Source organism: Dermacentor variabilis, chromosome 2 (assembly GCF_050947875.1).
Source record: "Dermacentor variabilis isolate Ectoservices chromosome 2, ASM5094787v1, whole genome shotgun sequence".
Lineage (NCBI taxonomy): Eukaryota > Metazoa > Arthropoda > Arachnida > Ixodida > Ixodidae > Dermacentor > Dermacentor variabilis.
Window position 1 is genome coordinate 107,500,424 of NC_134569.1, and position 17,362 is coordinate 107,517,785.

At 47.7% G+C, this 17,362-nt stretch overlaps 1 protein-coding gene across 1 annotated transcript; it reads left to right on the forward strand.

The window, feature by feature from the left end:
- Nucleotides 1-1,300: 1,300 nt before the first annotated feature.
- On the forward strand, nucleotides 1,301-17,131 carry LOC142570929 (uncharacterized). Its single transcript, XM_075679229.1, has 2 exons — nucleotides 1,301-1,335; nucleotides 15,921-17,131. The coding sequence occupies exon 2, from the start codon at nucleotides 15,949-15,951 to the stop codon at nucleotides 16,513-16,515; it is 567 nt and encodes a 188-aa protein (XP_075535344.1). The 5' UTR covers nucleotides 1,301-1,335; nucleotides 15,921-15,948; the 3' UTR covers nucleotides 16,516-17,131.
- Nucleotides 17,132-17,362: the final 231 nt, after the last annotated feature.

Genomic DNA, 17,362 nt, shown 5'->3' on the forward strand with positions numbered 1-17,362 from the left:
TCAGTCGAGACGCCGAGATGGCAGTAAAGACAACAGGCAATGAAAATAGCTTAAAAAATATTCGTCATGCAAATGGGGCGTAATAATGAGTTTTATAACCGATAATTTATCGTGAGAGCCACGCTGGAGCGATGTTTGATCGACGTCAGCTAGAATTTGAATCACCTCCCAACATTTTGTCATCTGCTACAATCATCATATTCATAACTATAATTTTCATCATAATAATCATCGGCGTCATCGGCATCATCAATCATCTCAACAATCATAATCATCATAGTTATCACGTACCCAGTGACCCCACTTGCACATACACAGTGGCACGTACCCAAATTGGCATCAAACCGGTTCACTGAAGAGGTGGTGGTGGTGGTAACAACTTTATTGAGATTCTGCTCAGTTATCGATACATACAGTTACACATACCAAGTTGCACATACCTGGTAACTCCAGGGCCACATAGTGCAGTTCAAGTGGTACTTAGACTGCACTGTCTCTGGCATTGGTCCAGGAGGCTATAAACAATGTTCAGCAAAAACATACCCGATATGGAAAAGTGGCAGTAACTCGTCAAGGAAGACAATGTGCTCAAAAAGACAGGGATTGGACATTTTTTTTTTGGTAAACCAGGGAATCCTACATGTGTCGTCTCTGCCACGATTCCGTGTGTCACGCGTTCATTTATTATTTTATTCCTCTATTTTTTCATATATTGACATTTTGTGCTAGCCATCTCACGTGTCACATACCCTTCATAAGTACGTGCAACGTGTTGTGGAATCAACATCAGTCACGAAGAAGAAAACGAAGACACCGGATTCTTGGCTATTCCCGAATTGCATTGGTATTAGGATAGAGCCACAGGAACGTTTGCGGAGCGATTTATAATTATTTCGGTGATACGAAAAGATGATCTTTTCAATATTTTTGATTTTACATGATTGATATATTTCTCCTTCAATAAATTATGACATTGGAAAATTCATATTGCAGAAAGACTAGTTCGCACTAATAAGATTATTAATATTATTATTCAAAATTCAACTTAATTATTCTTTACGTTCGCCTTTTACTTTAGGTGTTTTTAATACAAAGTTAATGTGGCTCTATCTGTTTATGCAAGGCTGACTGCCTTAATACACACCATATTATTTAATTTATCACTTATCTGCGATTTATTTTTTCCTTTATATTTATTCTTTATCATATTACCACCCGGTTCATGGCCTACCTTCCACATTGAGTTTGTGCCATAGCATAAGGCATCATCATCATCGTCTTCACAGTGGGTATGAGCCACTCTTGGAGGAAACCCAACCAACCAGCCAACCAACGGTAAGTCGACTGGTCACCATGGGTTGCTTTTGCTATCCATTTATGTGAATCTAGGCGTTTTTCAGCGTATTAACTCCTTAAGCATACCAGTAAGTGAATGCGCCCCCGTTGTAACTGATATAATATTGGGAGTCCTAGCACGCGTGTCACAAAATCGCTAGTCCTCGCCCGTGCACTCTGCATGCCTCTACCACTATCTCCTGGCGGCGGTCGCTGGCGGTGGGCTAGTATTCTGATGTGCATGTTCGGTATTTAATAGCACTTGTGCATTTCAGTTCTTCCCATTAATACAAATGCTGGTTTTTACACACTCGCTGAACGACCTTTACGTATAATCTAGAACACTTATTTCCCAGCTTTTGCGCTTCCAAACAAGGCGCACTTTTGAACAAAAAAAAAAAAAAGCAGGAATAGTAATATGCACCTCCCCCTCGCCCCCCCCCTGCAGTTTCCTACCCTCCTCCTACACTGCCTTGCTATTTCCTGCAGCAGGTGTCCTGCTTCCTGCTGTTTTGTGGCTCTTTTTTTTGTTTCATCCCTTCATTTCGTTCCTTTATTAATTTCCTGCTTCTTGGACGATCGCCCTCGGAAATTGTTCTCTTGTTTTCTGTCTGGTTGCGGAGATGTTACTGTAGGAGGCGGCGCGCAAGCGTAGCAGCCGTAGCCACGGCTTGTTTACGCCGGCCAGTCATAGTGCAGCGGGATCTCGTGGATGGCCGAGACCGCGGCCCTTCAGGTTGCGCGCGCTAGCGTGTTCGACTCTCGCGCTACCCGCACGTGAGCCCGTCGTCTTCTTCGCCGGCTTTGGAGGCGATAGGCGCGCCGCTACGTTACCATAGTTATGCGCTAACGTTGCCTTTGACAAAAAAAAAACTTTACGGTGTTAAATTTATCGATCTCGACTAGCCGATTACGTACCTGTGCGGTGCTCAGTAATTCAAACGCGATAATCGGCCCGCATAGCGGCCGGCGCTTTTTGCGCCGCCAGTGAGCACTAAACGAGGTCGCAATGCGTTGCGAAGGCCCTCGTTTTCGTTGTATCCCCAATGCATTAGCTCGGGGACCTCGGCGACAACCGGCGGCGAAAAATGCGCTGGTCGCCATGCGGGCTGGTTATCGCGTTTTTTTTTTTCTTTTCCACATACAAAGTATGCAGCATTGCATAAATGGCACGTTTTGAAAGAATCATTCGAGTCCACACTCACTAACACACCGAAATGCATCGTAGTTGAGCCCTCCGCGTACGCTGCAAATGGAGCCAAGCATGTAACGAGCGCTAACGCATGATATCCTGAAAAGCCACCAGACTCGCCCTGGCTAGTCTGCAAATTTAGCCATGATATCTGATTTGTGTTACGAACATCATTAGTGCAAAAATTTGATGAAAACAATTTTTAAGATTCCTTCATGTTCTTTAGAAAAAAGAAACTCCAGAAGCAAGGCAAGTATGCCTGCAGCTATATGTTACGACGACAAACGTCTATCAGTAGGGTTAGTATAGAGGGACACTTGCTAAAACCGCAAGTAACGAAAACGTAATCCCCTTGTAATGCTTAGGGATCCTATACATGCATGTCTTATTGGATCCCTATACTCCGTTTCATACATCAGCTGCAATGCTGTAGAGGCTAGAGATACTTTTTGCAGTGGCCGCGTTCGCGCTTAGATATAGTTCATTTAATTTCATTTCATTTCATTTTACTGCTACTCTTGCCATACAAATTATCAAAACACTGACTGAACCCATAGCCAGAGGCTAGTGTGGGGTTCAGAAACAAAAATACACGATGGCAATGACACAGCACTTGGGTAAAATGAAAAGCCCAAAATCACAGCGGAAGACCTAAGTCCAGCGTACAATGACGGGAAAATAATATAATGTGCATTTTACAGCAGAATGAATAGAGATCTGTCATGAACAACACGGTACAACAAACACAAACCGAAAACGACTGTCACATAGATCAAATAAGGCTCATAAAGTATGTTTTTAACGTTTTATTTGTTTCGTGGGACTGTTTTATTTCTGTGGGTAAAGCATTCCAAACCTTGGCTCCTGAAAACTGCACAAATCTTTCCCTGTAGATGTTTTTATTCGGTGGCAGATTAAAGTTACTATGTGTGAGGTTTCTTGTGAGTCGAGAAGGAGAGTGAAACAGGGAGGCATTGAAAGGTTGATTATATTTTGCTATGTTGTTTACACACACCGCTATCTTTAAAGACAGCAAAAGGTCAAAAGGAATGATATTTAATAACTGGAAAATTGGTTTACTTGGTTCAGTATAATTGCTTTGTGTTATAATTCGGATAGCTCGTTTTTGTAATCGCCGGATAGGATCAAGGTAAATGTTCTATGTCAAACCCCATGATTCTACACAGTATGTTAAATTACTGTTAATAAGGGCAAAATGAAGGGTACGCAGTGTATGTGTGGTAAAACAATCGCGGGCCTGTAATAAAGCATAGCAGCCAGAAGCCAACTGCGAACAGATGGCGCTAATCTGATTTTTCCAGTGAAGATGTTCATCTAGCATGACACCAAGATACTTAAATGAGTGTGCTCGTTCGAGTGAGTGGTCGTTAATGAAAATGTTAATTTGGAAGCTGTCAATGACTTTTGCTCGTGAGCTAAATACTATATATTTGCTTTTGCTTGAATTAATCGTTAGCTTGTTGGTGAAAAACCAGCTTGAATTTTTCTTTTTTCAATTCAGCGTTTGTCTTTGCTTCTAGATCCTCATGGTTGTCAGCTGTAACTATGATCGCAGTGTCATCTGCATACATTAAAATATCGGAGCAACTTAGGACCTTCAGCAAATCATTCAAGTATAACGAAAATAACATAGGCCCTAAGAAGGATCCTTGAGGAACCCCGGTCTGTAAATATTGAAGTGGTGATATAATGTTATTGATAACTACAGCTTGTTGACGGTTTTCGATGTAACTGGAAAGTAAGCTGTAGACTTCACCGCGGAATCCACAGTGGTTTAATTTGTTGAGCATAATAGCGTGATCCACAGTATCAAACGCTTTCTTTAAATAAAAAAATACAACGGCGGCCAGTTTCTTTTCATGTAACGCAGTACTAATTACTAATTGAGTCAAGCTTAGGACTGCAGATGCCGTTGAATGATGTTTTCGAAATCCATGTTGCTGTTGACAGAGTAAGTTATATTTTTCTAAGAATTTGCAAATATTATTGGATATAATCTTTTCGTGAATATGACTGAGGGTAACTGGTGCCAAAAACGAGAAAGGTAGACCATTTCTGAGAAAAAAGGCAACACCACCACCACGGTTTTTTGATTCCCTCGGATGAGGTAGCATATCATAGCCAGGAAGCACACCTTTCTCATCTTTTTGCAGCCCCGTTTCCGTGAGAGCTACAATATCAAAAGAATAGGAGTATCTTGTCAAAGAAGCCACTAGAAGGTTCAGGTTCTTCCTCACACTGCGGATATTAGAGTAAATTATTGACGTATTTTTGTCACTGCTTAACAGGTCCTCTTCATTTATGGCTAAAGACATTGTATGAGTAAACAAGTGCTAAAACACAAGAGCATTGGTAATCAAATAATTTTTTCCAGGTCATCTTCACAAGTTATGTGCATTACTCTCGAGCTTTCCGTTTTTCTCATCAAGATTTTGCCTTCAGACACCCATGCGAACTTCCAGCCTCTGTCATGCTTAACTCCAACAGCTTTGCCGAGCAAAACCTTTTTTTCCGGACACAAATGTTCGTTGACAAAAACGGGATCGTTCTCTGGGAAGCCAAGCACGCAAGTATTTAGCCTGTTCTTTTTCCCAGCTTGCAAGGTTCTGTCACGTGGGGACCTTAAACTTCAAAATTACATTGGAGTGTCCCTTCAACTTGGTTGGAACACGGTTTACCGCGTCAATTTCCTCAGAAGTAAGCTCAACTTGTAGGTAAGAAGTTATCTGTGTCATCATGCTACCGAGGTTCTCGTTATCAGTTTTAGGGCTACCTTTCAATTCGATGTTATACCTTGTGCTGTATTGCTTCAGTTCAACCAATTGTGTTTTTAGCTCCTTCACTTCGTTCGTCAGCTTCTTGTTTCCTTGCTTAATTTCCAGATTGTTCTTCTTTACTTCTGTGAGTTCAAGCCTCATCTTTTTAACTTCTGTTCTGAAGCCCTTAAAGGCAGTTGTTTGGATCGCACCGCTGGTACGATCTGTTGGGAACTCGGCGCTGACGCCCGTGGTTGTACCTGGGTCGCAAGCCCCAAGGGTAGCGTTGGCCTGGCGGCCTGGGGTACAACTGGAAGCATCCGAAGGTCCCGGCAAAGCATGAGTCGACTGGTAACAACGAAACAACTTGTTTATTTTAACATCGCAAAGAGTTGGCGGTCAGGTTTGACCGAAGTAGAGAGACGGGAGAGCACTTCACTCAACAGAAGAAATCGGAGCCCTCCTTTTGGCGTCCGGGGGCAGCTGTTTTTATACTCTCGCAGTTGAGGGCAAGAAGGAACCCCTCAAAAGACGAGCACGTGAATGTACAATGGGCTAATGGTGACGCACACTGTCGTAGCGATGCCGTAGCACCATGTCGAGCACGATCTCGTAGCACCCTGTCGTAGCGCTGCCGTAGCACCATGTCGAGCACGATCTCGTAGCACCCTGTTGTAGCGCTGCCGGTCGGGCACAATGACTGTAATGAGAGGATGATCCCTATGCGGTCGCATCGCCGCAGTCGCGCCTGGAAACACCTGGCGGGGAGCGTTGCGGCGACGACGATCGGGCCAAAATGTCTGCCGCCCCGCCGCAGTCGCGCCGGCAAAACCACGTGTCGCAGGCGAAACGTAACAGACCGCCCCGCCGGGGGAAGGAGATCCCGATGGACAGGGGACTGCATCCGCTGTCCGGAGGGATGTCGCTCGATGATGCACATAACCGAAGTCGGGCGTCCCTCGACGTTTCTTGAGCGCAGCGTACAGAGAAGGTCTCGTTCTCTCGTTCAGGTTCGCACGGGACACTGCAAAGTGACTTCGGGAGAGTTCACATTTTTGTTCTCGTTCCCGGCAAGCGTTAGAACTACGCTGAAACTCAACCGCTCAGTCAGCAAGCACGGCACAACCCTCACTAAGGCCTGCCAGGCTCCTTCCCCTTTTTATACCACTGCCTAGTCTCTTACAGTAGTCTAGCATCACTCAGAACGCGTCCACAAATTGGAAAATTGCACTAGAAAGCATATCATCACTTTGAAACACTAAACAAAAGCAATATGTTAAAAAAAAATCCTGCCTCAGGAAGAAAAACATCAGTAACCAACAATTTTGAGGCTGATTCCTACGTTAGGGGCTTCGACTTAAGCCATCGGCGTTACCGTTGAGACTCCCCTTTTTGTAACGCACCTCAAAGGAATATTGTTGTAAAGCGAGGCTCCAGCGCAGGAGGCGGCCATTTTTGGGAGAGATGGTCTGCAGCCATTGGAGAGGGCAGTGATCCGTCTCAATGATAAACCTCGAGCCGGCTAGATAGCATGACAATTTCTGAACGGCCCACACGAGACACGCACACTCTTTCTCGGTGGCGCTATACGCCTGCTCACGACTGGTCAGCTTACGACTAGCATACAGGACGGGGTGTTCTACTTCTCCATTTTCCCGTTGGCACAGTACAACGCCCATGCCTCGCTCACTAGCATCGCACTGAACAATGAACCCTTTTGTATAGTCTGGCGATCGTAGCACAGGCTGGCTTGTTAGGGCACTCTTTAGGGCGCTAAAAGCTCTTTCCTTTGTCTCGTCCCAGACGACTGTTTGAGGCTCTGTCTTTCTTAGAGCATCCGTCAGGGGAGCCGCGATATCAGAGTACCTAGGGATGTACCTCTGATAGTAGCCGGCGACACCTAAGAACGACCGAATATCGGTCTTGGTGCGCGGTTGCGGAAAGTCTCGCACAGCGGCCACTTTTATTTCAGAGGGGCGGCGACGACCCTGACCAATCACGTGACCGAGGTAGACAACCTCGGCCTGTGCTAACTGGCACTTAGGAGCCTTGACTGTCAAGCCCGCTTCGCGCAGGCGGGTTAGCACTGCCCGCAAGTGTGCCATATGCTCAGACCAGGATGCGGAGAATATCGCGACGTCGTCTAGATACGGTAAAGCGAATTCTTGCTGTCCCCGCAACACTTTATCCATGAGACTTGAAAAACAGTATGGCGCGTTCTTCAAACCAAAACTCAACACTTTAGGACGGAATGTTCCCATTGGTGAAATGAACGCCGCATACCTACTAGCCTCTTCTGTAAGTGGAACCTGCCAATAACCCCTGACAAGATCTAGGGTGGAAATAAACTGAGCGCTACTAACTTTCTCAAGGCGCTCCTCGATGTTAGGGATCGGATAAATTTGATCCTTAGTGATGGAATTAAGCCTGCGGTAGTCGACGCAAGGACGAGGTTCCTTGCCCGGTACCTCAACTAAAATCAAAGGGGAGGTATAATCACTCTCACCTGCCTCAATAACACCGAGCTGTAGCATTTTCTTTACCTCAGCCTCCATAATATCGCTCTGGCGGGGTGACACCCGATACGCCTTGGATCGTACTGGCTCTGTGGAGGTAAGTTCTATATCATGAGTAAGTACAGAAGTCCTACCAGGCCTCTCAGAGAACAGACCTTGAAACTCTTGTAATAGCTGGTGTAGTTCGGTTTTCTGCTCGGGCGACAGCGGTGCTTTACTGATAAGGTCACTAATGACTTGACCGGTGTCTTCCCTGTTCGTCACTGAGCCTAGTCCCGGAAGCTCGACCGGAAGCTCTTCAGGAACGTTTACCATCATGCACACCACTGCTTCCCTTTGTCTATAAGGTTTGAGCAGATTACAGTGGTAAACTTGCTGTGCTTTCCGCTTTCCTGGCAGACTTACCACGTAGTTAACGTCCGACAGTTTCTGAACAATTCGTGCTGGGCCCTCCCACTGCACGTCTAGTTTGTTGTTTAGCGATGTGCGCAATATCATGACCTCATCGCCAACCTCAAAACGACGGGCCCTGGCTGTCCGATCATAATAAACCTTGGCCCTCTGCTGGGCCTTTGTCATTGCTTCACCTGACAACTCCTGTGCCCTTCTTAAGCGTTCGAGGAGCTTAAGCACGTACTCCACCACGACTGGGTCGTCGCCCCTACCTTCCCACGATTCTCGAAGCATGCGAAGCGGAGATCGAAGCGAGCGACCGTACACCAGTTCAGCTGGCGAAAACCCCGTAGCCGCATGCGGCGCGGTCCTTAAAGCAAACATCACCCCAGGCAGACACAGCTCCCAGTCAGTTTGATGTTCAAAACACAAGGCTCTCAACACGCGCTTCATGACGGAGTGGAGCTTCTCAACGGAATTCGACTGTGGGTGGTACACTGAGCTGTGTAGCAGCTTTACCCCACACCTTTCGAGAAAAGTTGTCGTCAAAGCGCTAGTAAACACTGTGCCCTGATCTGATTGAATTTCTGCAGGAAAACCAACTCGCGCAAATATGGACAGTAGTGCATTAACTATCTCAACTGAGCTGAGTTCTTTAAGCGGCACTGCTTCAGGGAACTTTGTCGCTGGGCAGATCACAGTCAAAATGTGTCTGTACCCCGTGGCTGTTACCGGCAGAGGTCCCACTGTATCAATAACGAGCCGTCTAAAAGGCTCCGTAATGATAGGTACCAATTTCAACGGCGCCCTCGATTTGTCCCCTGGTTTGCCCACCCGCTGACAAGTGTCACATGTCCTCACGAAATGGTCTGCGTCCCGAAAACACCCTGGCCAATAGTACTCTTGCAAGAGACGGTCCTTAGTTTTCTTAACTCCTAGGTGTCCGGACCACGAACCCCCGTGTGACAAGCGCAACAGATCCTGACGATAGCATTGAGGCACGACCAGCTGATCGAACTCCACTCCTCTGCGGTCTAGATACTTCCGGTACAGGACTCCACCTCTTTCCACAAAACGCGCAGTTTTCCTGGCGATACCTTCTTTGACATTGCAGCGCACGTTTTCCAGGCTGCCATCCTTTTTTTGCTCGGCTATCAAAGCCGACCGGCTGACTTTTAGCAACCTATCAAGTCCGTCTGACGTAGGCGCGATGAGCAAATCAGTAGATAGCTCTTCTAACTTTCCCGCGTCGGGCGTTTCCTCTCCAGTATCTGGCGCCTTTAACGTTACAGTCTCAAGTTTATTCAGTTCGGGCGTGCTCTGAATATCGGCTTGCTGCGCCTCTGACCCTTTTTCGTTGTTTGATAACGTCGGCCCCGCAACTACCGCCTTTGCAGCGAGCTCCCGAACCTTCGATCTGGTTAAGGCCTGAACACTAGCTTCACCAAACAAAAGCCCCTTCTCGCGCAGGAGGTGATCGGACCTGTTTGAAAATAGGTACGGGTACTGGGGGGGCAGCATAGATGACACTGCCGCCTCCGTCTCAAGCGCTCCGAAAGGTCCTTCAATAAGCACCTTTGCTACTGGCAGACACACGCTATGAGCTTCCACGGCTTGCTTGATCCAGGCGCACTCGCCCGTGAACATATGGGGTTCTACATAAGACGGGTGAACTACATCCATTGTAGCTGCGGAATCGCGAAGCACTCGGCACTCTTTCCCTTTCACGAGGAGGTCTCGCATGTAAGGCTCGAGAAGCTTCATGTTCTCGTCAGTGCTGCCTATTGAAAAAAACACAACTTTTGGTGTTGTTTCCGGACACTGCGCCGAAAAGTGACCCGGCTTCTGGCACGTATAACAAACGCGCGCTTGCCTCATCTCGAACCGCTTTCTGCGTTCGGCTTCGGCTGCTGCCGTCTCCTTAGGTTCGGTCGCACTGCTTCCACTCGCATCCGCACTACGCGTGTTCCCCTTTGCTCTCATGGGTGTGAACTTCGGCCTCTCAAACTTCGAGCCAAATTCACCCTTTTGACCGTCCTTAGCTCCGCGAGCCCGACGCGTCACAAACTCCTCGGCTAGCTCAGCGGCTTTAGCCACCGTACAAACGTCTGGCCTATCCAAGACCCAGTATCGCACGTTCTCCGGTAACCGACTATAAAACTGTTCTAGCCCGAAACACTGCAGAACTTTATCGTGGTCACCAAACGCTTTCTCTTCTTTGAGCCACTCCTGCATGTTCGACATAAGCCTATACGCAAACTCTGTATATGACTCACTTCTGCCTTTCTCATTTTCCCGAAACTTCCGACGGAACGCCTCCGCAGACAGCCGGTACTTTTTTAGCAGACTCGATTTTACTTTGTCGAAATCCTCTGCCTCCTCTCTATCCAAGCGAGCGACTACGTCGGCCGCCTCGCCGGGTAACAAAGTGAGCAAGCGCTGTGGCCACGTTTCCCGAGAGAACCCCTGCTTCTCGCACGTTCGCTCAAAGTTAACCAGGAACAAACCAATGTCCTCTCCAAGCTTAAACGGCCGCATCAGGTCAGTCATTTTGAACAATACGCGTTCTCCTGCACCGTGTGCCTGACTTCCATTACGAGCGCGTTCCATCTCTACCTCAAGACGCTTCATTTCCAAAGCGTGTTGACGGTCACGCTCTTGTTGCTCTCGCTCTTTCTGTTCTTTACGTTCACGCTCTTCTTTTTCTTTCTGTTCTTTACGTTCACGCTCTTCTTTTTCTTTCTGTTCTTTACGTTCACGCTCTTCTTTTTCTTTTTGCTCTTTAAGTTCGCGCTCCTGTCTTTTTGCAGTCTCTCTCTCTTCAATGGTCTCAAGGCATTCCGACAGCTCGTCATCCTCAGCCTCTAACTCAAGAATAGCCTTTAGCAGTTCAGGTTTTCTTAGTTTGTCTGAGACATCCAGACCCAACTCTCTTGCAAGCTCCAGCAATTTCGGTTTGCGCAACGACTTCAAATCCATGGCTGCTCTGAATGCTGCTTTCTCTACTGCCTATTATTGTCTTGCCGCAACTAACCCGGCAGCAACGACAACCACAATTACCAGCTCTGTTTCTAACACTAACAAAAGCCTGGCAAAGCTCAGAAGAAGAAAGTCCCGCACTCACCAAACCTCGCAGGCAGGAATTCCGCGCAGTCGTTCCGCTGCAGGCAACCAGTCGTCACACAGGGCTCGTTGCACTGCTCCCGGATCGTTGTTGAGCTGTTCAGCATACAGTCAACTGCATCTCTTCGCTGCTGGCCTCCGTTGTCGCGATCTCACCGCTGGCAGACAGTTGTTTGAAGTCGGAGGCGATCTCACCGCTGCCAACCAGATGTTTGGATCGCACCGCTGGTACGATCTGTTGGGAACTCGGCGCTGACGCCCGTGGTTGTACCTGGGTCGCAAGCCCCAAGGGTAGCGTTGGCCTGGCGGCCTGGGGTACAACTGGAAGCATCCGAAGGTCCCGGCAAAGCATGAGTCGACTGGTAACAACGAAACAACTTGTTTATTTTAACATCGCAAAGAGTTGGCGGTCAGGTTTGACCGAAGTAGAGAGACGGGAGAGCACTTCACTCAACAGAAGAAATCGGAGCCCTCCTTTTGGCGTCCGGGGGCAGCTGTTTTTATACTCTCGCAGTTGAGGGCAAGAAGGAACCCCTCAAAAGACGAGCACGTGAATGTACAATGGGCTAATGGTGACGCACACTGTCGTAGCGATGCCGTAGCACCATGTCGAGCACGATCTCGTAGCACCCTGTCGTAGCGCTGCCGTAGCACCATGTCGAGCACGATCTCGTAGCACCCTGTTGTAGCGCTGCCGGTCGGGCACAATGACTGTAATGAGAGGATGATCCCTATGCGGTCGCATCGCCGCAGTCGCGCCTGGAAACACCTGGCGGGGAGCGTTGCGGCGACGACGATCGGGCCAAAATGTCTGCCGCCCCGCCGCAGTCGCGCCGGCAAAACCACGTGTCGCAGGCGAAACGTAACACAGTGTTCATGAAACCCATTGATTCCTTCACTGCTGCTGTTTGAGCCTGTACAGCATCGCTAGATGAGTTCAACTTGTTTACTGTGACCTTAATTTCAGTCATGGCCTCCATAAATTTAGAAGTCATTTCCACCAGAACCTTAGTAACTTCTTTAATGCTTTTGCGAGCCTCGTCTGCGAGTGTCTTGGCAAAATTGCCAAGTTTCGTAGCCTCGTCGTCCCCCATTTTAACAAGTTTTACACAAACGCGTCACATACAACAAGAGACACCAGAGCAGCGCAGCAACCGTAAAATCCAAGAAAATAAACTTTCAGACGGATGTGTGTGTGCCCACTTGCATAGGTACAACAATATGGTTAGCAGTCGCACAGACGGCTGCCAGCACCGCTCTGATATGTCCGTGGTTGTCGCTGGCTTCTTTTATCGGGTTTCTGGAGGGGCGTCGTGAGCCTTCCGCGCAGGCGCGATTTTCCTGGTTGATTGCTTGTACAGATCACTCTGCGGCCACGTTCCGGAATGCATCGCTGGTGTTGCGATGGGTGAGATGGTCCTGCGCCGCTCGATGGAACCGCGTCAAAATGCCTGCATAGGTATACAATACGGTTAGCAGTCGCACAGACGGCTGCCAGCACCGCAGTGATCATTAATGGATCGGTGAGCGCTTCCCGTGCGATATATATATATATATATATATATATATATATATATATATATATATATATATATATATATATATATATATATATATATATATATATATATATATATCAATTACAGCTGTTCGCTCCGTAGTCCATATATATATATATCTATATATATATATATATGGACTACGGAGCGAACAGCTGTAATTGATATTTTCGCTGAGATGACTTTCATTTGGGCGAGTTGGTTTGTGTTTCTTTGTCTCCGTCCCAGTCACGCTGTGCCTTCTGTTTAGTTGAGACATAGCAAGTTGGTCAAGTCAAGTAATGCGTGGAGCAAATAACCTGTGCTCTCGTGAAGTTACAAAATGGCTGCCAAGGAAAGAGAAACGCAGCCGAGGACGGCAGGGAATTAGGTGTGATGAGATTGTGGGAGGCGGCGCGAAGGGGTAGCCTCCGTAACCGCGGTTTATTTTGGCCGCCCAGACGTGGTGCCACAAATTCAGGCCGACTCAGGTTGACCGCGCTAGCTTGTTCTACTCCCGCGCTACCTATAAATGAGCCCATCTTCTTCGCCTGCTTTGGAAGTGATAGTCGCGCCGCTACAACATAAGGAAGTTGGCCGGCATTAGGAAGGAGTCGACAGACGGAAGTCTTATCATTTCGTCTTATGCTTGTGAGCTTGTTTGATTACTTTCTGCATCTTACCTATATATGCACTTCTATGACTCTGTCTTTCCTGTTTCCTTTTCTTTTTTTCTCCTAAAGAGCATGTATGAAAGAGCAGTTCGTGTCTCTAGTTTCGAGAGTATACTGTTCCATTCTGGTATGTTATTGGTATTTTAGTGGTAACCTAATGTTTGCATAGTTAGATGATGTATTTCTGGTTCCTTCTACTGTATGCCTGCTATAAAGGGACCCGAACTTCTATCAAGTGAACTAATTCTCGCTTTTTGTTCGGGATTTCTTCCATTCAACAGGGAAACACGTTCAGTTCAATTCACTGGGTAATTGGAGATCGCTATGAGGTGTTTCCGCCCTGGAGTGCGCATGAAAGATAACGATGTGCGAGATCCGTCAGATCTCTTCAATCCAGGGCTTACAGCCCGTAATTTGCTGTTGACTGCGACGGTGGGAACGGCACGCTCTGAGGTGCTATTGCACATTGTCAAATTCCGATGCGTGGACGAATGAGCTATCTTGTCAGTTATAATTGGCTCACGTGGCTGCGAGGGCCTCTCTAATTGGCCCGAACCAGTCCAACATAGTGAAATTTGACAGTGTCCAGCAAAGTACACTTGCGTGGTCACTTTTCTCACTTTCGCAAGACTTCGCGTGACTATGAAGGCGGGTCGATGTCTCCGGGCCACAGGTTTTTGGCAATGCGCCAAAACAGCGCGCTCGGCATTGTGCTGTAGAAATGTTGCCCGTAGACACGCGATGCGTCCGGCGATAGACACGAGGTATCTCGCGAAAGTGAAAATGTTTGTCTCCTAAAGCGATCACTCGGGACTGTCATTCTGGAGTAAGCTTGAATCATCTGGTGCAGTTCGCAGACTTCGAGGCTGCTTGTGCATCTTATACCGATGTTCCTGACGTCCAAGAAATGGCGCAAACTTTCGCAGGAGTATTTCAGTATGTGGTATGTAACCGTGGGCAGTGCCAGATTCTTTAATGTTACCCAGTGAGCCACGGATATAGTGTTCCGCGGCTACGCAGATGCCGTCGAAATTCCTTAACGGCATTGACCTTCTTGGGCAATGGTAAAGATGTAAAAAGCACAATGTGGAGAGGGCAAGTTGAAAGGCTAAAACTGCTTGCACTTTACCAACAACAACATTCGCTGCGAAACGGGCAGACAGTTGGCAATCACGCCTGCAGTAGTGCTATGGCAGCTTCTACAGCTCTCTGTTGTCAACAGTGCCAACTTGCTAAACCCTGCGGTATTAGAAAAATATCTCCAAATAGTATAAGGCTTACGTCTTAAATCTTTATATTTATGCCTCTTTCTTAATAATAAAAAAAGGTCGGCGATTTGATTCCCCAACCTCGAGTAGAATTGCAATCTTCGTGCAGAGTGCAACGTAGCTCAGGTGCTGAGATTTAGCTGCATGCATTAAAGAAATAATATTAATTAGACTGAGAAAAAAGAGCTGAGACTGAGCTATGCTTTGCAGCATCCGTCGTAGTTGAGCTGAAGCTCTGGAACATAAACAGCTCCATTTAATGTCAGGTTGTCCTCGCTAGTCGACAGGCTGGAAAACGAAGTCATGAATATTTTCCAAAGGCGATCTGCCATAATACGCGATTATTTTAGCGAAAAGACGTTTATGCACAAGCAGCTTTACGACTTTGTGCCATTTATGGATTCACTGCGCAACTTCGAAAATTGCCTACGCTCGTTACTCGGCGCCACTCGATGCAAACACGAGAGGGCTTGAAAAAGATGGTACTAACAATTATTGGGAAAAAAATTATCTTTCTTCTTTCTTCCCCTTGGCACAGAAGGCAAAAAAAGCAGAATTAGCACTTATAGGATACTTAGGTCGATTTCGATGCAGAGGGGGGCAAGTAAATCATTCAAACATTACACCCTCCAGCCTGATATCTTTGGAACATTATCTGATACACCCCGGTAGAACGAATCAAAGTTATCTCTTACGCCGCGACAGAAACCACCACACCGACCGAAATGTCCTCTGTATAAAAAGTCGATTCACCTACTAGCCGACTTGCAACACCAGACAACTCAACATTATCCCGCACATAGTGTCTCGCTTATTCGTTCATTGGTCCCATCACACATGCACGCACGCGCACCGCACACAAACACACACTCGCGCGCGCATTCATTCGAGCAGGCATGCCATTTTGGACATTGTCAAATTCCGCCATATTGTCGAATTCACAATGCCGTCGCCTCTGATAGGTCCACAGGGCAGATACGGCCTCCCTGATTGGCTGAAAACACAGCCGTTGAAGAATCTGACAATACGCCATAACTTGGCACTGCCCAAATGGCAGCCTGCAGCCGTGCCTCGCGATAAATGGCAATACTGCTTCCCGCCCAGCTCAACACCGGTACGCACAACCCGCGCGATGGCCGCCGAGAGCAGCAGCGCAAGTCACACAGCCACCAACTGCGGCGACGCGGCCTGTCTCCGACCCTCGACGTCGACTACCGCTGGCACGGGCGGCCTTCGACCACGCGCTGTTCGCTACAGAGCTCGAGCCGGAGGGCCGACCGCTGCTGAAATGCCTCCCCCGCCGCCGCGGCGTCGGGTCCCGGTGCCTCTGCTGGAAGAGGCTCATCCCCCGGGTACGGCGAAGATGAAAGAGCGCCTCCAGGAGCTCGTGGAGAGCATCTTGCTGTTCGCCATGAGCAGCGCCATCGTCCTCATTGCGGCCGCTGTCGTCTCGCACTTAACGGGATGCCACCAGGCCGTGGGCCTCTCGATGCTCGCCGCCAGCATTGTGATAGACGTCGCCAGCTTCGTCGTGTACGTCTCCAGCCGGCACGAGAGGACACGCGAGCAGCTCGCCGTGGTCCTCTTGCCGATTCAGAGCAGCCTGTGGCGCAGTCGCTGCGTCCCGAACGATGATGACCGCGACCACGCAGGGTCGCGACGGGGCGTCGGTGACGTGTGGCACGGCAGCATCGTGTAACTACACCGCCATCCGTTTTTGTTCAGCCACGCGGGGCCGAAACAAAAAAAATCACGCACGAACTGCCATATATCAACGTTCTCGCGCCTCCGAGTTAGAGACCAGGTGAAATGTGCAGCTGGCCAACGAACAAAGTGCGCCGGAGGCGTTTCCCGAATGGTGCGTCGACAATCGTTTACAGTGATATGCACCGTGGCATTGCATAAAAATTGCAAACGGCCTGCATTAGAATAAAAGAAACAAACTGAAAGGTGTTATTAAAGATCACCGTCAGTGACTTCCCGTACCGATCGTCATACTCGAACGAGTGTGATCTTGAAATTAAGAGGTACCTTCGCCGATTAGTGCCTGTCTTTTGTGTTGTCTGAAAGCGAGATAGTTATTCTTTCTTGATTTGTTAAAAATAACTCGTATTTATGTCAATTTTCAGCAGAATCTCCTTCTCAGGTTTAGTTCATACTTCTTTTTCCTCATTGTCCGTTCCTTATAGAGCACCGTAATGTATTCAAGCGCTCTCCCGGCGATATGGCTACTCGCATTTGAAATGGCACTTTTATATCGGGTTACGCTTTCTCTTATCACGTTTCTGTGAGTTTAAATCTCAGGTTATATGAGTACGCATGCTTCAAAGTAAAAATAAAAGAAATATTTTAAAAAGTGCGTGTCCATTTCTGTCGTACACAAACTGCTGTCGCATTGTAGATATTTTCGATGGAATGAAACAAAAGCTTTTTTTTCTTGTGCTTTTCTTTCTTCTTTGGGCGCAGATTCGACTCCACACTAATATACACTGACTTTGTACGCTTTCATTCAGCGTGTCACTCCAATGAACCGCAAACAATTGTGA

Excerpts from the sequence above, each read along its gene's own strand:
- LOC142570929 (XM_075679229.1), top strand. The coding sequence starts at position 15,949 with ATGGCCGCCGAGAGCAGCAGCGCAAGTCACACAGCCACCAACTGCGGC.